Here is a 22,568-nt window from a genome sequence, read left to right as displayed (position 1 = left end):
AGATTCGCTTTCGTTTTCTTCCGAGGGAAGAAAAACTCAGCACATTAAATCAAAGGGTTACAAACAGGGATACAAAAAAAAAAAAAACGAAAACAAAACAAATCGGAGCGAGAGGGTGAGGGCAAGGATTGGCTTCCAGCCTTCGGCTCGAGGGTTAGTTTTTTACTGGCGAAGTATCTGCAGATGCTTAAGATACTCTTATTAGAGCTGAGAGAACTCCTCAGAGAACGAGACATCTAAGGAGTGAGTGGGCTTCCCCAGCTCAAAGTTGAGACATCTGCCGGGTGCTTGAGTGAGTGATTGAGCTCCGCCTCTTGGGAATCACTCAAAGATCCGTCTAGTCTTGGGTGTTGGGTGTCCCTTTCGGAAGATCCTTTTCTGAATCTTTTTTTTTATGATATTTTCCGTTAAAATTCTTTTGGAATATTTAAAATTTTATCAACGGCCAACATTTGCATAAATTTGTGGCCAAAAAAAAGGATTTTCCCATGTCAAAGGATTTAATTAGAGATTGTATATAATTTTCTATTTTTTCTATCTTATTTTTGGAAATCTAACCGTTACAAAGTATTTGAAGACTTTCCTCTTAACCTTTTTTCCAAAAAAAAAATCGTAATAATTTCCAAACTTTACATAAAGTCTTTTCAATAGATTCTATATTATAATATTCTTTTGAAATAAAATACCTTTATTTTACTGAAGATTTTCTTTTTTTGTATTTATTTTTTATATACAAAAACAGTTATCAAATAAGGGGAATACTTTTTTAAAGATTGCCGTCTACGCTATCGATAATCGTAATAGTTAATATAGTTGCCTTCTGGGTTGGTGTCTTTAGATTAGGGTTAGGTATGAATAGATTACACTAGGATGGGTTTACGTTAGCAGTCGAAGAGCGCAGAACCCCTGGGTACAATCGTAGGGGTCACCCGTCCTATCTAGGTTCGGGAAATCGCCACAAGAGCGGGGTTCCTTCCGCACGAAATGTCAATGTCCTAGGCGAGATGCCTCACTATAAATTGTTTACGCTGATGATCTGGTTAATCCAACCGATGAAGGAGGACGTCTTCACATAGACGCCGGGCACATCCTGGCGGCCGCAGCCGAAGCCCCAGGACACCAGACCGGCCAGCTCATAGAAGCCGTCATCCTGGCAGACCAGCGGGCCACCTCCGTCACCTTGGCAGGCGTCGTGTCCCTCCTCTCCACCGGCACAGAAACTGGAGGCGGGCAGGATGAAGATTTTCTCCGTCACAGCGTTCACCTTACGGATGCACTCCGTGTCACTGACAATGGGGATCTCCGCCTCACGAACTCTCAGAGGAATGGGTCCAGCTGTAGAAATATAAGAAAGGTTTTAGATTATTTCTTAGTGGTTTCGAGGATCCCTAAAATTACCTTCTCCCATGTAACCATAGCCTGTGACAGTGCAACGCTTGCCCGCCGCATGACTGACTCCTCGAGCGGGAAGGCACACCAAACAGACTCCATCTCGGAGCTCCGCCTGGCCGTGGAGCTTCAACAAGGCAATATCATTGTCCAAGGTCTGGCTGTTGTGGTTGTGGTGGATGTAGGTGGTGGCCACACGAAGGGTTTGGGCACCAGGACTTCCATACTTCCGGGTCAGGTCGTAGTCACCCACACGAACGTAGATGGCGTCTCCGGAGCGAACAATGCTGTAGATTTGGGAGAGGATGAAACTAAGAAATGTAACCTTTTAAAAAGGATACTCACTTTGTAACACAATGAGCTGCTGTCAGGACCCACTGGGTGCCAATCAAGGCAGCTCCACAGAGATACTGATTCAGGGAGTTGATGAGGGCCACCTGCCAGCACCACTCGCCGTTCTCGCCGTCCTCGCCACCAACGACTCGTGCTCGCCGCCGGCCTGTGAAGTTGGACTGAAGGGCGGATAGGGAACGCTGTTGGTAGTAATCCGGATAAACCAGTTCCGGCCGGTCAGCCGAGTCCTGGTGGTTGTGGTAGGAGCGCAGCTGGTTGCTCTGCAGGCTACTTGACTCCACAAGGTCGCCCAGCTTATCGTTGTGGATCTGAATGGGCACAATGGCCGAGCCCAGGACCAGTCTCTCGTTGGATTTGTTGAAGTTCACGGCGTAGGGCGCCGCGGAGGTGATTTGTCGAGCTGTGCGCTGCACTCCGTACTTGGCACGGGCGTAGGACACCAAGTTCAGGGCCTGGGAGCGTCCGGTTCGCAGAGTTCCCTTCACGCCGCAGACGTACTTGGAGTACACATGCGGTCTGGGCGTTGTGGTAGTAGTGGTTGTCGTGGGGGGCGTGGTCATCGGCGGCTGGGGTTGTGGCGGCAGACCAGGGCCGGAGCCAGGATAATAATCAGCATAGTTAGGTCCGGGTGGGGGTAGTCCGGGCTGATAGGGATTGGGGTGATGTGGCGCCATCTGGGGAGGTGGTGGCGGCAGAGGTCCCTGGGGCTGGTTCATGTAGGAGTAGGGTGGCGTCTGTGGCGGATAGGCCTGCGGAGGTCCTAGAGGAGGAGGCGGCGGAGCCGGATAGTAGGCGGTGTCGTTGCGAGTCTGGAACTGTTGCTTCTCGAGGATCTTGCTCTTTGGAGCACAGCAGATCTGGCCAGACCGCTTGCACCGGAACAGATCAGTCATTTCGGCGTTTTCTGATGGAAAATTTTTAAAAATAATTAATTTATTTAATTAATTAAAGTTTTAAACCTTAAACTTACTGAAACAGGTAAAGCTGAGCAGACTAACGATGCAGGATCCTGGACATTCCTCTCGTGGATCTGGACTTGGTGTGTTGGGCAGGACATAGGGCGGGGCTGTAGGCGGAGCAGTGGGTGAGGGCGTGGGCGGAGGAAGCTTAGGCTTGACGACTCCTGATCGCGAATTATCGCAGCACACGGATCCTTTGGCGCAAGTGGTGGGTGTGGAGACCAGCACCGAAGGACGCTCACAGAAGGCAGCCATGATATTCAGCAAGCAGAATCCAGGACAACGAGGCACCTGGGGCGGGGCCTGCGGTGGCGGTGGTGGCGGAGATGGGGAGTTGAGGGTGCTCTCGGCAAAGGATATGATCTGGGAGAGGAGATCTCCGCCTTGGGTGGATGAGGAGGGCGGAGGAGGTGGAGAGGCTGGGCGTGCTGGCTTGGCCGCGGGTTTGGGGGCGTGTTTAATGGCAGGCTTGGTGGGCGGAGGCTTGGAGGCTGGAGCCTCCGAAACACTTCCAGTCACACAGCAACTTCCCTCGCCCGGACAGAATGCCTCAGAATCGATGTCATCACAGAAAATGGCGAAAATTCCATTCATGCACTCGCCCTCGCATTCTTTGAGCACTTGACCCTGGCCCTGTCCGGACTTTAGCTTGTTGCTCAATGGGGGCTCTTCCTCCTCCTGGTCGTCGTTCTCTTCCTCCTCATCCTCCTCGTCGGCCGCCTCCGTGGTGGTCGTCGTTGCCGGGTGCTTCTTGTGCTTGCTCGGCTTGGGTGAGCTGTTGCCATTGGTTCTGGCTGGTTCCGGAGTCGTAGTGGTACTGGTGGTGGTGGTTGAAGTGCTGCTGGTAGAGGTACTGGAGCTGGTCTTTGCAGGAGCATTTTTCACGGTCATGGTAGTGTTGATCTTCAGATTGCTCATGTGTTCTATGAGAAAGAGATGTTTTATAAAAGATATTTTTGATGATTGAGGATACTTACTGGCTGGTATGTAGATGTCCTTGGGCAGCTTTCCGTTGGAGTACTCATCCAGGGAGACACAGCATTTGGTGCCCTCCTTGCACAAGCCATCGCTCGTCAAATAGGCTTCACAGTACTCGGCTATGCGATCTGCCACACAGACTCCGGTACAGTCTTCTGGAAAGTTTACCAAAATAATTATTAATATTATGTCCATTTCATATTTAATGTTTTTTTAACCACTTACTATTAGCATCATCTGTCTTGGTGGCCTCCTCCTTGTCCTTTGGCTTCACGGTGGCTGCCTTCTTGGTGGTGCTGGGCTTCTTGGTTGTGGCAACCGTGGCTTTTGTGGTGGTGCTACTCACCGGTCGCTTTGTCTGCAGCTTTGGCTTGGGCTTTGGAGTGGTTGTGGTTGTCCGTTTAGTGGTACTGGTGGTAGCCACTGTTGTGGTTGTCCTCTGCGTTGTGGTTCTGTGTGTGGTTGTGGTGCTGGCTGGCGTTGTGGTTTTCGGTGTTGTGGTTGCCCGCACCGCAGTGGCGTTTTTACCAGCTATTATGAATATTTTTTAATTAATAACTTAGTCCGTAATTAATTCATAATTTTAAGTCAAACCTGGAGCATTTTCAATGCAGCACTTCATACTGGGCGAGGGGCAGGGCACATCGTCCAGGACTTCGTAGCAGATTAAGGTGGCCAGGGTGTGGACACAAACACCGGGACAGTCCTTGGCATCTGCCGTGCTGGTGATGGTGTCCAAAAGACCTTTAAAAACTTAGTTAATAACTAAAAAGGATATATATTTTAGTGAATTCTCACCTGATAGAAAACTACCAGCCAGGGACTCATCTTGCGCTTGGGAAGGTGACGGGCCACTGACTAGCAGAAGACCTAGGATCAGGGGCAACAGGACGCTGCTCATGGTGGTGCTCATGGGAAATCTTGGATTATTTCGATGGTCCAACATGGTCAGCACGTGCTCATTGCTTGGCGAGAACCTGCGAGAAAGAGAGAAACAGAGAAAGGCGGTGAGACGTGTGAGGTAATTAGCGGTGGTCAAGTGAAAGTCGGGGCACTGCCTGCTGCGGCACTGAATCATCACCCGAGTCGTGTAACCCAAGCCCCCTGTGACGTAATCCGGCAGCTTGGGGCATCTTCCCCACCACCAGAAAGAGACACAGCGAGTGGAGGAGAAGAAGTGGCATCGAGATCATTGGCCTAGAAAGAGTCGCCGCCTCAAGATCAACGCACCTCTTACCACTCGGTGGCATACTCGGTGTGATAAGTCGAAACCAGTTTCGGTTATCCATTCTGTCCCCGGCGATATGCGGCAGGTGCCCCATTTCAATATTACGTATACGTAGCGGTGCCCCGCCGCCTAACGGGTCGCACAGCTCGTTCCCCGGCCTAATCAATGTATGTATCTGGGTTGCCCAGAACGGGAATGAAGAGACAGCCGTGGAATGAATGGGAAAGAGTTCCAAAACTGGTTACACACGCCACACCATTTATAACCAAAAAACACATCGCACATTGGACACAAAAGACCATGCAAATAATTATGGCCACGACAATGAACCCCGTTCAGAGGGCCGTTCAGAAATGTTCAGAAATGTGGGTAAAAGCCATGGCACACAGTGTATATAGCATTCTTGGCCGACAATTAACGAAACTGACCGTTTAATGAATGAAATAGAAAGTACTTAGTACGAAATGAAACCGCACTGACGATGGAGATCTCTAGCGAAAGTGCAACACCAGATGACAGTTGGTTTTCAGTGACTCGGAATCGGATTCGGAATCTCAGAGTCGGAATTGGTCTTCATCACGTGCCGGTTGAAAAGCTTTCTACAACAAACCGGAAATTTCTTGGCCAAAAACGATTGTTATAAAAGAAAATATTTGGCTAGTTAATCACACAATTATGTTTGAAATTCTTGTCTTTTTGAAAGAGACATTTTCCATTAAAAGGTCTTTGTATAATACCAAAAAAAGTGTTGTTTTCTTATGAATAAACACTGCTAGAATACTAATAATTATTAGTTATTTATTTAATTATTTTCTATTGAAAAGATCCAATATAGTTTTTAAGGTTGTAAACCAAAAACTCTTTGAAAATCTATGTATCTACTATCATTTAATAGAACTCCCCAGATTACTATTTTCCTACTAATTTCTTAATCTAAAAAATATAATCTACATATTTAAAACTTTTTTCCATTTCTTTCTTAGAAAGTGACTGTAATTTAAGAAGAAAAAACAGAACCTAGAATCGCTCCTCAAAAGACGTCACGTATTTTGGGTCAAGACGTTTCTCCCGCTCCCTATATCGCTTCCGCTCCCGCCTCGTCTCCCGCTACCGCTACCATTCCGATGCTCTCTTCTGGCCACATTCTTCCCCCCATTCTGTCAGTTACCACGCCTACGCCACCATGAATACCAAGTCCGGCACCAAAACCGATAACTAGGTCAGATGCATAAGGCGCGACGGCGTTAACACCGATCGCTTGGCTCGATTCGGTTCGGTTTCGGTGTCGGTTTGGTTTGGTTTTGGGTTCTTGGCATTTGTTGGCATATTATGGGAATCACTTGAAATTCCAGTTGGTCGAATACAAATACGAATTTGAATTTCACGCGAGTGGAAAAGAAAAGATTTCTTTCAAAACAAACACAGAACGGTTAGGGTTAACTGTAAACGACACACACGCACACCGTCATACACTGTAACTATCGTAGTTGATTTGGTCAACTATTGAAGCCACTTTTCAATTTGCAAAATGTTTTTTTTTTTTTTTTGTAATTATGTTGTTTTTTTTTTTGTTGGTTTCTTTCGTTTTTAGCACTTCCATAAAAGTCCCAAGAAAGACACAGAAAACGCAGAAGACCACGTCAAAGAGGAAGAGGAATTCTTCTTCGCCTTAGACTCAGACTCAGTCTCAGAGTCAGAGTCAGATCAGCTCGGCTCTCGAACAAGTTAAGCGACTTCTTTTTCTTGGCATTGCCACTGGCTGCTACTGGCCAATCTCCATCTCTTTTCTTTCTTCTGGGAAGAAGCGATCGGTTCAGCTCATAACGGTAAGCGGCAGAAGCATAACTGTCCGATGCCACCTAGCCATAGAAGCATTCCCTGGAATTCGGAATCCGTAATCCGATATCCGGAACCTCGAAACCCATACATATCTATAGATATCCACTGAAACACGCACGAAAGATAAGCTATGTAGTTACGACCACTCACAATGTATCCTAAAATAGAGCAATCCTCTCGATTAACTAGTATATTGTATCTTGTATCCAGAAGATGCGACTGCACCTTGCGAAAGTCAAAAGCCGACTGACCAGCGCTCATGGTTCTCGAGAAGGCCAGGCCTTCATCCCAGTCTTCGGAGAAAGTGTGTGGAAGAGCACAAGAAAGAGAAACAATTGGCCGACCAAGCTCTTCTCTCTTACCACCTGTTGGCATGAAAGTGCGTGGTTACCTGTCTCGGACCATCAGTTCTTTTTTGAGCCATAAACCGCACGCAGAAATTCCTGGGGATTGGTTCACACCTTTGCCACTTTACGGGTCGACCATTTTGCAAACACATTTTATTAGCACCCCTTGCAAAAAAAAAGGTAGAAGTAGAAATCGAATTACCCCCGGAGTGTGCCTTCTTTAGCGGATTAGCACAAGATATTAACCCCTATCGAATACCTTGGCAATTTTTGCCCATTTGCATTGTTGCCGCAGCTTAGTTATGCAAATCTCAAGTGCCCGGCTTGCATTGCATTGCATATTTCAGCCAACATCTTGTTACATATGCTAATTTTTGGCGAGTCCTTGGAGAACCCTAATCCTTGAGGTCTTGAGGTGCTGTTGACGTTTCTCTGTTGCCAAAACATTGCAGAATGTAATTATGAGATCGCGAATCTAATGAGCAACTAACTGCATTTGCATATGGCCTGGGAAAGCGATATAAGCCGATGAAAAGGGGATTTGCGGTGGGTTTGGCGAATTAATCATTCATTTTCAAAGGGAATTATTTTTGGAGAGGTTTTAAAAGAATTCTTAATGAAGATACTACTGAAGAGATGTTATTCTAAATTTTTAGGAGAGTTCCTAATGAAGATACTAATAAATATATCTTTCTTTGGGAAGTTTTGGAAGATTTCCAAATCTTTAAACATAAAAGTAAAATAAATATATTGGATATTTTAAGGATAATATAAGGATATAGCTAATTAGTGATATTTACTATGCTGACACCCATTTCCTAAATAATTGTTTTGGACCATTTACTTAGAAAGGGACTTATTTTTGGAGAGGTTTTAGAAGAGTTCTTTTTGAAGATGCTACTGAAGAGATGTTATTTTAAAGGTTGTAGGAGAGTTCCTAACGAAGATACTAATAAATAGATATTTTTTGTGAAGTTTTGGAAGAGTTCCTAATGGACATTCTAATAAGTAGTCATTATTCTATTCTAAAAATTCTAAAAAGTAAAAGAAATATATTGGATATTTTAAGGATAATATAAGGATATAGCTAATTAGTGATATATTTAGCTGACACCCATTTCCTAGAAATTGTTTTGGACAGTTTTTTTTCTATTAGTAATCAAATATCTAGGCAAATGATCAGTCTCGACAGACAGCAATGAGACAAACCTTCATGTCCTTTGCTCGCGGATGTTCCCAGGCTCCTTAAGATCTGCAGCCGTCGCGCATCCTTCATTTCGAGGCAAAATCTTCTCAAGACAAAACTTCACACGACCAGCTCGGATAGAAATTTGAATAAAACGCTGCATAAAAAATTGAAAGTGGTAAAAAAAAGTGAAAAAACTTCATAAAAAAAATCGAAAGAAAAAAATTATTTATCATTCCGTGCGTGTGCGTTTTGTACGGTGGTGTGTTCGTGTGTGTATCTCGATGATCCTTTCTTTACCTGGGCCCCGAAAACCGAAGGCAAATAGATAAGGAGTTGTTGGTGGTGGTAGTTGCGTCCTGCGTCCTTCATCCTTAGTCCTTAGTCCTGCGTATGCAAATTGCTCGCCCGAGTCCGCGATGATTCCTTTTCAATTCGAACAATGCCGAGGGTCGCCGCCCTGTCCTTTGGCCACACACATGTTTTCGTCTGCGTTTTTTATACATTAATAGTCCTATTTAAAAAAAATGATCAAACCCTTTGGTTCGGTACATTTTTTTCTATGATTTTTCCCCGTTTTTGAAGGTTTCTTCATTTTTTTTTTGCTTAAGTCATCCCGTTGTTGTAGTTTCACTTTTCCGTGAGAACTTAAGTTGGTGTCTTGGGAATGATTTTGGAATGAAGAAATAGGATTCTCAGGTGGGCAATAATTGAAGTTTTTTTATACTAAAAAAAAGAATAACATAAGGAAGTGATGCTTTACTTAATGAACGAACTTAAGAATAAAGATGAAAAGTATAGCTTAGAATATTTCTTATTTCAAATATCAAATAAAAAAAAGGAATTTGAAGAAAATGGGATTGAGATTAAAATAAAATTGTTATTAAAAACCAAATCTTAAACATTATTTTGTGGTTGGCATTGTTTTTGACAGATGAGTCTATTTTTTCCAATTTATGCTTATATAATCGCAATCCCTGCATCTTCGTGCCCTGCATCTTAAGCAATTTACCCCCCGGGATGATGTATGATGATCGTCTTGAGTTAGAAAGGATTCAATCCTAGATCTGACCGAGTTTTCTCAATTTGCATATCGAGGGTCCCGACCACTTTCTAGGGGTGCTATCGTCGGGCAAGGGGTTTGTCATGGGAACAAAGGACGCATTGAACGCCGAAGAATAGGCGAAATCAATATTTGAGGTAATTAATTAACAGCATCAATATTGGAGAAGAGAAAACCTATAACAATATTCACATTTAGCAATCAATTGATTGACAATTCAATGTTATCTTGAATATTATCAACATAAGTCAAATGTTATGGTGGTACTCTCTAGCAATATACATATCTTATATTTGCATCGATTCTGTGTTTATGATCTCACATAAAAATTTTAAAAATAAAATGAAGTATATTGTAAATAAAACTATATCATATATACTAAAGAAATTTTTAGAAATTTATTGTAAAACATTAATACTCCTGTATTATTTTAAAGTATTTTAATCTATTAATATACATATTTTCGTAAGATTGGTTCTAGAAGTTTTAAACTATTCAAAGTATTACCTCTCAATACCTACAATAACCCTGCACTTAAACCTAAACGAAATAAGCCCACAACGATGATAGATTTATTTTCAAATTTTTGAATATCTAAATTTTTTTGATATTACGGTCTTTTTTATATATTTTTAACAGACTGGCAACATCATGAAAAAAGTGTTGGACAATCACATTTGATGTCACCGGCTGGAATTTAGTGTATTTTTATCGCGCGTGTACGGTCACATTAAAAGTACGTGTCCAAAATCATGAATCCGTAAATCAACAATGCTGCTGCTGCGAACCGTTTATACTCGCTAAACACCGTGAAATTGGCAATTGCACATATCAGCCGCGCAGTCAGGTTACGGAATCAGATGCGATCCATCGGCGGCTTGGTTAAGAAGCGCGTCCAAACACACAGCACCCCTCAACAGCATCAACATCAAATATACCAAACATAGGAAACAACCGAGTGCAACAGTCCTGGCCACGACTATAGAAACAAGGACAAAATGACAACAAACACAGTGCAACGGAATTTGTGGGCCTCCGTTCTGGTGGTCCTTGTGCTCCTCCTCTACTGGACGGATTCCACACGTGGATACTTTGCAGCTCTCGACGAGACGGAGACCAACAAAAACTGTTTCTGTGAGGTATGTAGGTGTTTTGGGGGCGTTGTAATAGGATTATCGGATGGTTTAGGTTTCTTTTAATTTGATTTTGGGTGCTTTTATGATCCTAATAGTAATTATCTTTTAATGGGCGTATTGCTTAACGGTTGTCTTTAGTGAGGGAAGCCTAGTAATTAGCTAAGCTGGTTGTGAAATATTTTTAATTAATACTTTATCCATTATAAAAATTAATTTGTATAAAGAGATAAACTTCATTAGAAGTATTATTATCTTGAAAACTCCTTCTTTTTAAAATAAAATTTAAATATTTAAGCATTAACATTCGAAAACTAAAACTATTTATATCCTTTTAGCTGGAAGGATCCATCAACGATTGTAGCTGTGACGTAGACACTGTGGACCATTTCAACAACATGAAGATCTATCCCCGCCTGCAGAGTCTGCTCGTAAAGAACTTCTTCCGCTTCTATAAGGTGAACCTAAAGCAGGAATGCCCCTTCTGGCCGGACGACAGTCGCTGTGCGATTCGTTTCTGCCAGGTGGAGAACTGTGAGGAGCAGGCCATCCCGCAGGGCATCAAGGAGGACGGCGAGCACAAGGAGAAATCCGCTGCCTTCAAAGTAAGCTATAGTATTCCAAGCACCACCGAACAATCAGAAAGCTACGAGCCCCCTTATCTACTTAATTATTTTGCTGGAAGTAGCGCACTGATATTTCCACTATCTGGTCTGCACGCTCAATGGGTTGGTTTTTGCAGGTGAATGCGATTTACTTATATTGGAATGAAGGCACATCTGTAATCTCCCATTGAGCGTTTGTGGGTAATGATGTGGCCTTTGATTTGGTTGTGTACCGCTGACGTGGTGCAGCCGGTTCTCATTGAGCACTTATCCGACCCTTTTGTTTGTATTAGTTTCGCAACTTTTCAATCAGGTGTATTTGTTTGACAACAAAGTTTAACGGCATGGCGAAGCGCACGTAGTTCCCTTACTCAGGTAGTTGCGGGCAAATCAATTAATATCTCATAGAAAAGTGCAGTTTTTTATTTATTTATTTTTAGATCTTGGTTTTTTACATTCATAAATTCGCGTTGTATATTACAGACCTTAAAATACTCCCAAAATAATATAAACATAATACAACTGACTTACAATCGCAGCTTGATTGTTTGCACAGGTGGCAAAGTTACACAATTGACTTACTGGCTTCCTCATCTGAATCTTTCAGTACACCCGCGAGGCGCAGACGGACGGCGGCAGCTGTTCGGAGGTGGAGGACTTTGACAGCGCCCTGGGATTCCTGGACACCAGCATTAGCGACCAGGCGCACCGGGAGTTCGAGCTGTGGGCGAAGCACGACGAGGCCGAGGAGGACTTTTGCATCGTCGATGATCACGAGGAGGGCTCCCAGTATGTGGATCTGCTACTGAATCCGGAGCGGTATACCGGCTATCGGGGAGAGTCGGCGCATCGCATCTGGAAGAGCATCTATCTGGAGAATTGCTTTGGAGGCAACAACGAGACCGCTAACAAGTTCTCGAGCTATGTCCCTCACATGGACCTGAGGGATGTGTGCTTGGAACAGCGTGCCTTCTATCGCATCGTCTCCGGCCTGCACTCCAGCATCAATATACACCTGTGCTCCAAATACCTGTTGTCCGAGTCAAAGGACTTCCTCGATCCGCAAGGCATCTGGGGTCCGAATGCCAAGGAATTTAAGCGCCGTTTCAGCCCCGAAACAACTGGGGGCGAGGGACCGCACTGGTTACGCAACTTGTACTTCATCTATCTGGTAGAGCTGCGCGCTCTGGCCAAGGCTGCTCCGTATCTGCGGAGAGAGGATTACTACACAGGCATAGCAGAAGAGGATGACGAGGTGAAGCTTGCCATTAACGACCTCCTGAGTGTTGTAGAGTGAGTATTATTATTTATCCTTTTGGGAGAAAGTGAAATAATGTCATGGTTCATCCACAGATCCTTCCAGTCGCACTTTGACGAGAACGCGCTTTTCAGCAGCGGCATTGCTTCCATTAAATTCAAACACGACTACAAGGAAAAGTTCCGAAACATATCCCGTATCATGAGTTGTGTGGGCTGTGACAAGTGCAAGCTGTGGGGCAAACTGCAGACCCAGGGACTGGGCACTGCTCTCAAGATTCTGTATTCGGAGAAGCTCAACCTGGCGACGGAGAGCGGGCTGTGGGATAAGCCACACATTGAGGCAGATCCCATTTTCAGGCTCTCGCGTACAGAAATTGTTGCTCTCTTTAATGCCTTTGGCAGGTGGGTGTCTGCATACCTCTTATAAATTATTTGAAAGCTTATTAAATTATAATATTTGTTTCAGATTATCCAACAGTATATATGAGATGGAAAACTTCCGGCGCGTCCTGAGATAACATAGCTAATCTGAAATGACGGAGTGATGAGAAGAATCCTATTCGCTGCACTGGAACAGCTCAAACTACTAGTTAATTGACATGACTGCAGATGGGGCTGCATCGAGATTGTGGCTGATGTTGAATACCTTTTAACCTCCAACCCATGACCGGCCAGAGGCTAGCCGTCGTCAGACATCAGAATAGCTGCTTCCTTGTACATATAAACAATTTCTCTAGGCTACTTGTACTTTAGCACACCCAACCACCACCCACCACCCACCAGCCAACCAAGCGTACCGATAAAACCAAACAAACAAAAAAATATATCCCTGGATGGATGCAGGTGTTTATTGTAAGTTAGGATAGTATTTATTGTAGCTGAAGAAGTTTGTAAGCAGACCTTAATGGAAAAGTAATCGCATTGTGCAATAGTTCGACCTTACGACACCGAAAAAAAAAGAAAATAAATGTTCTGAATGTTAGATATTTCCAGTGCCCTTTACCTCCTCCGTCCATCTCCATCGAAACCGAACCTAGCAACCGAGTTGTTTGCTTTTCCAGCTGCTCTCCGGTGTCGGCTTTTTGTGACATTTTCAAAACTGCCACCGGGTTTATTAGTCGAAAAATATATTTTACTGGTACTGGTATTCGAAATGGTGGTTCTTCAAGTGAAACGTGGGGATGAGACCCTCTTCCTGTTCGAGACCAGTGTCAATGAGAAGTCGGACACTGTGCTGCGGGATTTGGTGGCCATCCACAATGGCCAGTTGAAGGTTCAGCGCGTCTGCATGGAAATCGAGGAGTTGGCCGAACACGGCACCATGCTTCCAAGCGAAATGATTGGACTCAACGACGACCAGATCGAGGAGCTCAAGCTGAAGGATATGTGGGCCGACAAGTGTATTCCCTCTGGCGGTTTTAGTTTCAACAAGGATCCCCTCAGCCGCCGCAACGGCCAGCAGCCCACTGAGGCCATGCAAAAGGTTCTGGCCAATGCCATGACCGACGCCAAGGCCATGGTAGATCGGGTAATACTGGATGATAGGAAGCCAACTATCCTGAAGAGTTGCCTTCAATTTTAATTCTTGTATATCCTTTAGAAACTGGCCAAATCCTCGAAAGCCCTCACCCTTAAAATAGTGGAGGAGGCCATGAACATCCTGAGAGGCGCCGTTACCATCGTCTATCCCATGCAGTTGCCGCCACATGACACTATTCGCATGGAGTTCTCCAACATGGAGGACCTGAGCGGCACCCAGGCCTCCAAGGAGGTTATTGAGCCCTCCAAGGCCCAGCTTTGGTTCGCCGGTAAGCAGATCCTTATGGGGAAACTCATGAAGGATTACTTGGGCATTAATGACAAGACCAAGGTGGGTTTATATTCAAACCCCTTATGATATAGTTAACTCCCTAATGCGTTATACCAGGTGGTGGTCAAGATAAACCAACTAGGCGAAGGGCCGCCAGGAAGGGAGGCCGTTATATCGGAGCACATCCGCCGCCAGATGATGGCCGATGCCTTCCGCCGCCAGGAGGAGTTAAAGGTAAGACTTGCTACATTTTATAGAGAGAATTCCAAATGGAGTTTATTTGCTATTCGAGTATGTATAAGTATATCAGATATATGTAGGTACTGTGGCTCCTCCGGCTAAACTAGTTTAAGAAAAACGTTTGAATATTGCATAGCTACAAAGTCGAGAGTTAAGGCGAGTCGGATGCCTACATATCCTATGTCTACGAGGAGCTCGCTTCCTTGGTCTGTCCTTCTGGATCTGGATCGTGTTCAGCAGATGTCGGTTGGGCTATGCTCTCTATATACTCTATATAAATGCAACTCGTCTAAGGCGCATCTGCTGGAACTGCTCGGCCGGGTAAATAAAGCTCTTGGGAGTTGCGGCGGCCTCTTAACTTGGTCGTTGCGTTCTGTGATTATCCTTGGTGTTGCCGCGAAAAGTTAGGGTCCTTTCCATTTCCCTGTTAGTTGGTGTAAACGTTGTATAAATGCTCTGAGTAGAATTTAAATTCAGATCCCCTTGTACGAGGCCCAGGTCCTTAAAGTTTGGTGCTGTTCTTCTTCTATAGGATATCCTCGATGTTTGCCTTAAAGTATGACTAGTGGCTTCTCGGGCACGTCGCACTTGGCGGCCTTTTCCTGCTCCTGGTCGAAGTTCTGCTCGCTGTTGCCCGAATCGCCGGCAGGACTCAGTGGTATCAGCGACTTTGTGCTGCCAATCATTTCGTGGTTATCCAACGGTGAGCCAAGATCCTCCAGTTCTGGTCCACTCATCGCTTGGTGCTCCAGATCGACCACATCGTCGTCGGTGTCGTACATGTTGTCTGGCTGTTTGTTGGCCATACCAGTGCCAAAGCCCTGATCGTTGTCCGAATCCTCGCCAGCACACACACATCGCATCTTGGCATCGTCGCCCACCTGAAAGGAAAATTAATTAGATGCGGATTTTTGGTGGTTGGTGGCTTTGGCGGTTACTACCTTGACGGACTTGGTGATGATGCAGAGCGAGATGGAGGAAACCACAAACAGCACTATTGGCACAATCAGGGACACTAACAGCTCCCTGTAGACCTTGTCCAAATCGTAGCGTGCCACCACAAACTCCACATTCGAGTCCTGAAACACCGAAATAAATACAACCTCAAGTAAACTGATACCAGGAGGGATACATTCATGGGAGTTTCCCACTCCGAAATAACAACCTTGTTGTAGTAGCACTGGTAGCGTGACTGGGCGGTGTTGTTGTCCCCGTCGTTGCCATAGCGAGCCACAAAGTCCTTGCACTCCCCGCGTAGAGTGTTGACACATCCCTCCAGGTTGATGTACAGTTTCTTCCAGTTGTAGATGGTCAGATTGGCCTGGTTGGGTAAATACCTCTGCTCGGGATCCACCGACCTAGTGCTGTTCTCATAGATTGCCCAGAACTGGGTGAAGTTCATGAATGGAGCTGGCAGAGTATCGTGCTCCAGGAGAGTTCCATTCAGGCAGTCGGTGGCACTGTTTTTAAAGGACATATGTATATATTTTTGAAGAGAGTGTTTTGTAAGGATCTTCTTACGTGATACGGTTGTCGGATTCACGGGTCACTGTGGCACAGTTTGTCAACAGGTTGCCATCATCCTCCTTCCAGAACTCGGTGGGTTCAATGCGCACTCCATGCTCGGAGCCACGGGCCTGGTTGAAGGCCACTGCACTCTCGCAATCCGCGGCGATGACGTTGTCCTCCTATTTAGGGATTCATGAAAGACTGACCAAGCTTACTATTATTATCCCAACTTACATGCATGATTAAAGTGTTCACGTTTGCGGTGGTTATCTTGGAGCAGTACCGATCGCAGGAGAAGGGCTTCTTAATTTTGGTGCAGTGGACGCCGTGGCACTCAAAGAAGCCGTTCAGCTTGGTGTTGTCCTTCTGTGAGTTGATAACGTGCCCATCGGCCTTGTGGTGGCACAGGAAGAACTCCGACATGTTCTTGCAGTGTCCTGTGGAAATCAGATAATGTAATTGAAAGGTTATGGCTGGACGAAGGACTACACTTGCCATTGGAACAGTTGAAGACGCCGCGAATGTTGTTGCAGGCGGTGCCGTTGTTGCAGTTGAACTTGTTGAGGCGACTCAAATCAATCTAAAAGAGAGGGATAACAGGGGGATAATGGCCATTCAATGATCGTTAAACTCTTGTGGCGCCACGGGCCATAAAGACGATGGGGCAAATGCTTGACATGCCTCATCCATGCCTAGTCCATTAATAGGAGCCGCAACCTTAGCCTGGCTAGGGATGAGTCATGTCCGCCTCAATGGGATGTCCAAGACGATGACGTCTTTGGCAGTGGGTGGTTATTTTTTGGTATGGTTGGGTTGGGGGCTTATATGGTTGGGGGAGTGGTTGTGTTGTAGTTGCGGAAAAACTTTGAAGCTATTCGTGCTTGGAAAGAATGTCCTGATAAAAATAGTTGCCTTAATTAAATTGACATTTTTTAATATTTTTCTAGGGAACTATATACTATTTCTTTCTGGACAAGATTAGGATTTGTTTTAAGAGCTCACCATAGCACAGGATGTGTTGGTTATTCGAGTGCAATTGTTCAGCTGAATATCCGTTCCATTGCGACGCACAATCGAATGGATTTGCGGACAGAAGCCACTGGTCCTGGTCAGGCACCACTCGCCACAGGACGCCCAGGGGCAGTTGTTGGGCATCTGCCGGTCCACCGTCTGGCACATGACTGGGTCCAGTTCAAAGCCTGATTTGAAGGCCCTAAATGGCGAAAAGTAGTTGTTAATAAAATATCCTTTATGGAGAAGAAATACCCACTTTAGGGAGGGCGAGTAGATGGCCACACTCAGGTAGACGATGGACACACAGGACAGCACCATCGTGAGCTGACAGAGGCAGATGGCGCGACAGATGCGCTTGTCCTGCTCGGGAATCAAGCGCGGCTTGTCCTTGCGCCGCGCCATGTCCTATCGGAGTGAGTGATACCTGGGAGCGGGCTAATTCGTGGCTAATTTACGACTTGTTGATTTGATGTCCCACTTTCCGGCCGTGCTCCTCTTGCCCAAGTCCCCGATTGTCTCTATCGCTGGCGTTTCGTCCTGCGACGGTTTCAAGGTGATTCCTGGGTGGGTGGGGTTGTCGTTGGGGTGGTTCGATGTGGTGGGTTGGGTCGCTGTTTGTTTTTTTGGTGAGCGAGTGCTGGTCTATTTTCGGTCAAAGTTCCACTGGCTTGTTTGTGTTTGGACTTTAAAATGACTTGGTCAGGTGGGTGGAATGTGGAAGTGTCCTGGAGTGGGAAAGGAACTGGGACGTTTATGTTTGATGAATGAGCTCTGGCTGCTTCCGAGGCCTTCCGTTTGGTGCGAGTGTGATTTTCCGAGGGCACCACGTCCTTAACCACGTCCGCTCCTGGCAGCAACTGAGTCCTGACTGAGTCCCGGAGCGGATGCCAGGGCTGCCAAAGGACGCACTGCGCACTCTTACTTTTGGTCGAAAGTGAAAGTGAAAGGCCAGGTCAAAACAAACCCTTGACTGAAACTGAAAAGGAAACAGAAACCGAAACAGGGACAGGGATGGAGCCAGCTCAACAAATGGTTCCAGATCCTGTCAACACGCCTGCGCCTGGAGAACAGGAGAATCCTCCCAGTTTCTCTCCCTCTCTCTCGCTCACTGGTGGTTAACCCCGTGTCCTGGTTTCTGGCTTCTGCTACTCTTTCATTCCCCAAAAGAAAGTTTTGAAAGAAAACATCTCTTTTTTTTTTAGCATTTCTCCACTTTTGTTTTTGTTTCTCTTTTTTTTTTTGGTTTTAATTGTTTATTAAATAGGCCGTTAGCTGGTTTAATTTGTTTATTGATAAAGACACGTTAAGTAAAAAATTTTAATCGTTTTGCATTCAAATTGGTTTGTTTTGTTCGGTTTGGTTTGTATGATTTAAAAAATTCTCATAAGCAACGTGCGTTATATCGGTTCTGCTAAGCTATATGTTCTTTTTTGTATATATATCAATATTTATATATATTGTTATAATCCATTAGATGTTTGCTTTTTTACATAAGATTGTTAAAACTATTTCAAAAATGTCGAAGAGTGTCCCAATGCGAGTGTGTCTGTGTGTGTGTCTGGATGAGTGTGAATTCATTTTTGGTTCCGCTGCTTATCCCCATGGATTGTATCTGGTATCTATATATTTTTTTGAGTTTGATCTCCGCCCGCCCGGATTTATGTCGAGTCTCGGCCATTAATTTGTGGCCCGGAGCAGTATCGGGTATCGATTCTATACAATTGCTTTGATTGGTATTTCGGTTTCGCTTTCCGTTTACTTTTTTTTGGTTTCTTTGTTTAGTTAGTAATACGAATTTACTTAATATTTTTTATGACTACTATCACAATTTGTTGAAAACAAGCGATTCTTTAATTGGTATTGGTATTATCTTTGTGGAAATCGAAGTCGAGAGTGGCGCAATAATTATGAAGCGGAGCATCGTTGCCGCCTCCAAAAGCCGGTTCAAAAGCCAAGTTTCTAAAGTATTCCAACCAAAGAGAGACTCTATAATATGTTGTATGTCTAGCATAACAATATGATGGCAAAGTTGAGTTAACAAATGTGTCTTGAGCGCTTAATTTCGAATAAAATGGCTGAGAAAAAGGTTGTATCCTTCGACGATGCTCCGCCAGCAATTTTTATATATTTTTTTTTGTTGTATCTTTTGTTTTTGTTTTTTCCGATGTAATATGGCAAATGTCAAATGGAATTTCTATCATTTGTATATAATGTATATCTAGATAAGCTATGTGTTGTGTGGTACAGACTACAAATTTGAATTTGCTATTTGTTAAGGGCATTAACTAATATTATTTTTTGCTAGTATTCCATTTCATCGTCTTCGTCACTGTGACACAGAAGTTTGCTAGAATTGGAATTCGATTGGAACAGAGTTCATAATAATTTCTAATCAGATCAAAGCGATAATATATATAAGTATTATATTGGATTGGGATTAACGGATCATGCCATCTAAATTCGGAATTAATAAATATTAAGTAACTGGTAAAGGGTAAAGCATGCATAAAATATTTTCCAAAGCAATTCTAAAAGTAGACCGTTAAGAGAAAAATTCGATATGTTCGATATTAGATATAAAGGGATGCCACAGGAAATACTTCTACTTAAATGTTACTTCAGGGTGACACGGAGGCCTGTTTTTATTGAGATCACTTTAAAGGAAAACACTTGCTTTCTCTTTAGAAGGAGAATTACTACTGAGATTTGGAGCTGATTTTAATCTACAGTGAAGCCAAGTTTTTGTACACGACTTTGCTAGTCACACTTTTTAATAAAAATTTTATTGACAGATATCCCAATTTATTAAAAAAGCTTAAAAAAAACGAATTTTATTTTGAAAATTTTCAAAATCATTTAAAGCAGGTTGGCAGCTTTTACAACTCACACCACCAGGGTTTTTGTCTTGGCTAACCCCTCAGAATTCTGTGATTCCCCGAATATCTAGTGATTTCTGTGACATCCCTGGTTAAATTAATTTGAAAAGATTAAGATGCAAATGCTAGTGTAAACTAATTCGTTTAATCCTGAACGAAACCTATCTCAGATAATCTGTATCTAGAGAATTACAGCTAATTGGTTTGAGTATCTTTTCGTGAGTTTCGATTGTATTTCGAGTGGAATTCCTATCCATTGTGCGATAGAGAAGATCCTTGAGAGGTGTGCGATTCTCTAGAATCTAATTTTGGGAGTACTTAGAAAGGCAGTAATTGCTAAGGACACTTCAGAGTAACAATTCGATTGGGGATTTAAGTGTAGTGAGTGTTTCAGTGGAGAAGCGATCTGGGTGCCGCACAATTGGTGCAAGTATTTTGGGATATTTTTATGAAATACCATCGCACTTAACCTATCACAATAGATTATTATTTTAGTATTGTTTGGATCGAAAATTCAGGCACTCTCGCTTTGATTGGATCGTATTCAAAATACATTCAAGGACAACGACTTTTCCGTATTACATTTCATGCAGTTAACGATCCTGGAAATAATGCAGAGTAGTAAAGAGAGATATAACGAAGGAAAGGCTTAGGGGTCTGGGTAATGGAAACAAAAACATGTACGTTTCAGGCCAATAGCTTAACAGAACAGAAGGATTATTAACATTCATGACAATAAGTTGCAACAATCAAAATTGAATCATTTTTGGTCATTTTTTTGGTCGACATTATCTTCATACAAGGCACAATGAGTTCATGTTCTATGGATCTGGGAGGTGAGTGTGTTGTTTACTACAATATACAGATACGGATACGGGGAGTAAATTTGCCAAACTCGCAATGAGAATGAGAACAAGATGCAGGACAGCGCTGGACATGAAGCTAGCAATGGCACTCACTCTTCCTTGGTCGGGAACTTCTCGGCGTAGACCCGCGAGGATTTGTTGCAGGCCTTCTCGCAGCAGGGACAGTACCAATAGCTGAGCACCCCGATCGAGATGGCGAAGAGCACGTTCGGTATGATCAGCGATAGGATCAGGTGGTACAGGTTGTTCTCCCACGAGTACCGACCGATCACCACCTCCGGATAGGCCCTGCTGTAGTAGCAGGGAAAAGGTTCTCCAATATGTGAGAATCTGTTTTGGAAAATACCGATTTTGGTTGAGGGATTCTTTTCATGATCTTGGGAAGTATAACTCACCCGTACTGCCTGGCAAAGACGCTGCAGTTGGTCGTGGGTGGATAGCCACAGCCCTCCGAGTTTATCAGGAATTTGGTGTAGCTCACATCCCAGTTGACCGTGTCCAGGTCCCGAGGATTGCGCTCCCACTCGCTGAACGGGATGCGCGTGTAGTTGACAAACAACTGATGGCACCTGCAAATAAAGATTTAGTTTCAGGACATCCTATTTGTCCACTTTGGTACTTACTTGGTGAGTGATGAGGTGCAGCCCTCGCGACAGGAGCTCCAGCTGCAGTTCTTGATGCCCTCCGCATAGATGTGATCGATGACGATGCAGGTCACCGGCACTGGATCATAATCAGCGATGATCGTTGAAATGGCGGGATCCACGACGAAGGGTATCAGGAAGAGGAATGTGAACACCGACAAAATGGCAGTCGTACCTGTGAGACAAAAATGTTAATAAATTTATTATAGAAAGGATTAAGGATCCTACCAAGGCACACTGAGGTGTAGAACTTTGCCTTCTCAAGCACCGTTTCGATCTCGATTTCCTCCCGCTTCGCCTTGAGGGCATCCACGCATCCGCTACCCGGTCTCACCGGCGACTGGCAGGCGGATCGCACCGAGCCCGCAGATCCCGCCGAGCCGCATGCCGAGCCCGCCGTGGAGCCACACCGGCTGCTGGTCAGACTGATCTTGCTGGCGGAGAGCGTCTGGGTTGAGAGCGTGGGGCTAGTGGGCATCGACGTGGTCGTCGTCAGCGTGGAGCTTTTCTTCATGGCGGAGGTGTCTGTTGTCTGTTCTGGTGTCTAGTGTGGGGTTTTTTTTAATCTCTGTTCTTATTCGCTTGTGTGTTGGTGCTTAGATTTTAGTTGGATCGGTAAAAGCCTTTAAAATGAACACCGCTAACATTCGCTGCTTTCTACAATAAAGTTCTAATCTCTCGCTCTTGCTTTCCTTTAATTCTTTTTTATTTTTATTTTTTTTATAACTTACACTTCTAACTTTCTATATCCCGTTGCCTTATATTTTTTATAGCCGAAATGGAAAATGTTTTTTCTTATTTTGGTTTTAAACTATTTTTGTTTTCATATTATTTTCAACCTCTTCTCTTGAAAGGAGGCTTCTTGTATATTGTTTTTATTCTTTATCTAAATTATTTCCTTTTTTTTTTACTTCGTTAAGGTTAACTTTAGCTTTGACTTTCTTGACTAGTTTGTTGTTCGAGATTTTATTTAGATTTTTAATCACGCATCCCTCTCTCTAAGCCATTTTTTGAATTCCTCTGCCTTCTCTCCCGGTGACTGAACCTTGTTCTATATCCTTTTCAGCTGCTTTTTGGGTGTTGTGTGTGTGTGGCTGTGTGTGTGTGTGTGAGTGTCAGTGTGTCGATGTGTCAGTGTGAGTGTGTGCTTTTGCTGTGCATGTGGCTGTGGGTGTGTGCGTTTATTCCCTAGATATAACTAAGTTCCATAATAGCAAAAATTTGTAATTTAATCCTCCGCGCTCTGGACTTAAATCCTCTCACCTATC

At 44.2% G+C, this 22,568-nt stretch overlaps 5 protein-coding genes across 6 annotated transcripts; 2 read left to right on the top strand and 3 right to left on the bottom strand.

The window, feature by feature from the left end:
* Window positions 1-687: 687 nt before the first annotated feature.
* mas (trypsin-like serine protease domain-containing protein masquerade) lies at window positions 688-6,986 on the bottom strand. The gene is made up of 9 exons (XM_017246043.3): window positions 6,898-6,986; window positions 4,479-4,657; window positions 4,275-4,424; window positions 3,906-4,211; window positions 3,680-3,835; window positions 2,714-3,625; window positions 1,735-2,647; window positions 1,399-1,676; window positions 688-1,335 (listed from the first exon to the last, which is right to left on the bottom strand). The coding sequence occupies exons 2-9, from the start codon at window positions 4,624-4,626 to the stop codon at window positions 1,013-1,015; spliced, it is 3,186 nt and encodes a 1,061-aa protein (XP_017101532.2). The 5' UTR covers window positions 4,627-4,657; window positions 6,898-6,986; the 3' UTR covers window positions 688-1,012.
* A 3,076-nt stretch (window positions 6,987-10,062) lies between these two features.
* On the top strand, window positions 10,063-13,323 carry Ero1L (endoplasmic reticulum oxidoreductin-1-like protein). Its single transcript, XM_017245834.3, has 5 exons — window positions 10,063-10,482; window positions 10,815-11,081; window positions 11,689-12,374; window positions 12,435-12,743; window positions 12,808-13,323. Exons 1-5 carry the CDS (start codon window positions 10,342-10,344, stop codon window positions 12,857-12,859), a joined length of 1,455 nt encoding a protein of 484 aa, XP_017101323.1. The 5' UTR covers window positions 10,063-10,341; the 3' UTR covers window positions 12,860-13,323.
* A 171-nt stretch (window positions 13,324-13,494) lies between these two features.
* On the top strand, window positions 13,495-14,716 carry LOC108128258 (cilia- and flagella-associated protein 298). Its single transcript, XM_070279439.1, has 4 exons — window positions 13,495-13,869; window positions 13,942-14,211; window positions 14,269-14,385; window positions 14,528-14,716. Exons 1-4 carry the CDS (start codon window positions 13,495-13,497, stop codon window positions 14,714-14,716), a joined length of 951 nt encoding a protein of 316 aa, XP_070135540.1.
* Teh4 (tipE homolog 4) lies at window positions 14,447-17,356 on the bottom strand. Its single transcript, XM_017245832.3, has 7 exons — window positions 16,903-17,356; window positions 16,396-16,480; window positions 16,135-16,337; window positions 15,913-16,079; window positions 15,557-15,851; window positions 15,333-15,470; window positions 14,447-15,272 (listed from the first exon to the last, which is right to left on the bottom strand). The coding sequence occupies exons 1-7, from the start codon at window positions 17,314-17,316 to the stop codon at window positions 14,943-14,945; spliced, it is 1,632 nt and encodes a 543-aa protein (XP_017101321.1). The 5' UTR covers window positions 17,317-17,356; the 3' UTR covers window positions 14,447-14,942.
* Window positions 17,357-17,468: 112 nt separating this feature from the next.
* On the bottom strand, window positions 17,469-21,814 carry Teh2 (tipE homolog 2). Of its 2 annotated transcripts, none has more exons than XM_017245839.3 (5): window positions 21,529-21,814; window positions 21,280-21,475; window positions 21,052-21,225; window positions 20,750-20,986; window positions 17,469-19,261 (listed from the first exon to the last, which is right to left on the bottom strand). In XM_017245839.3, exons 1-5 carry the CDS (start codon window positions 21,812-21,814, stop codon window positions 19,216-19,218), a joined length of 939 nt encoding a protein of 312 aa, XP_017101328.1. In that variant the 3' UTR covers window positions 17,469-19,215. The 2 variants fall into 2 exon arrangements, with proteins under 2 accessions (XP_017101328.1, XP_017101327.1); XM_017245838.3 differs by lacking the exon at window positions 17,469-19,261 and adding an exon at window positions 19,768-20,392.
* Between the last annotated feature and the right edge of the window lie 754 nt (window positions 21,815-22,568).

The sequence above is a fragment of the Drosophila bipectinata genome, chromosome 3L (assembly GCF_030179905.1).
Source record: "Drosophila bipectinata strain 14024-0381.07 chromosome 3L, DbipHiC1v2, whole genome shotgun sequence".
Lineage (NCBI taxonomy): Eukaryota > Metazoa > Arthropoda > Insecta > Diptera > Drosophilidae > Drosophila > Drosophila bipectinata.
Note: the sequence above shows the minus strand (reverse complement) of the source record. Positions and strands in the feature narration are given on the sequence as shown.

Coding starts and splice junctions, on each gene's coding strand:
- mas (XM_017246043.3), bottom strand. CDS start 4,626: ATGTTGGACCATCGAAATAATCCAAGATTTCCCATGAGCACCACCATG. Junction 1,677..1,734: donor GCAGCTCATTGTGTTACAAA/GTGAGTATCCTT, acceptor CCAAATCTACAG/CATTGTTCGCTCCGGAGACG. Junction 1,336..1,398: donor CTATGGTTACATGGGAGAAG/GTAATTTTAGGG, acceptor ATATTTCTACAG/CTGGACCCATTCCTCTGAGA.
- Ero1L (XM_017245834.3), top strand. CDS start 10,342: ATGACAACAAACACAGTGCAACGGAATTTGTGGGCCTCCGTTCTGGTG. Junction 11,082..11,688: donor AGAAATCCGCTGCCTTCAAA/GTAAGCTATAGT, acceptor TGAATCTTTCAG/TACACCCGCGAGGCGCAGAC. Junction 12,375..12,434: donor GACCTCCTGAGTGTTGTAGA/GTGAGTATTATT, acceptor GTTCATCCACAG/ATCCTTCCAGTCGCACTTTG.
- LOC108128258 (XM_070279439.1), top strand. CDS start 13,495: ATGGTGGTTCTTCAAGTGAAACGTGGGGATGAGACCCTCTTCCTGTTC. Junction 14,212..14,268: donor GCATTAATGACAAGACCAAG/GTGGGTTTATAT, acceptor GCGTTATACCAG/GTGGTGGTCAAGATAAACCA. Junction 14,386..14,527: donor GCCGCCAGGAGGAGTTAAAG/GTAAGACTTGCT, acceptor AATATTGCATAG/CTACAAAGTCGAGAGTTAAG.
- Teh4 (XM_017245832.3), bottom strand. CDS start 17,316: ATGGCGCGGCGCAAGGACAAGCCGCGCTTGATTCCCGAGCAGGACAAG. Junction 16,481..16,902: donor CCAACACATCCTGTGCTATG/GTGAGCTCTTAA, acceptor CCTCTCTTTTAG/ATTGATTTGAGTCGCCTCAA. Junction 16,338..16,395: donor CGTCTTCAACTGTTCCAATG/GCAAGTGTAGTC, acceptor TGATTTCCACAG/GACACTGCAAGAACATGTCG.
- Teh2 (XM_017245838.3), bottom strand. CDS start 21,814: ATGAAGAAAAGCTCCACGCTGACGACGACCACGTCGATGCCCACTAGC. Junction 21,476..21,528: donor CTACACCTCAGTGTGCCTTG/GTAGGATCCTTA, acceptor TTTGTCTCACAG/GTACGACTGCCATTTTGTCG. Junction 20,393..20,749: donor AAGTTCCCGACCAAGGAAGA/GTGAGTGCCATT, acceptor CATTATTTCCAG/GATCGTTAACTGCATGAAAT.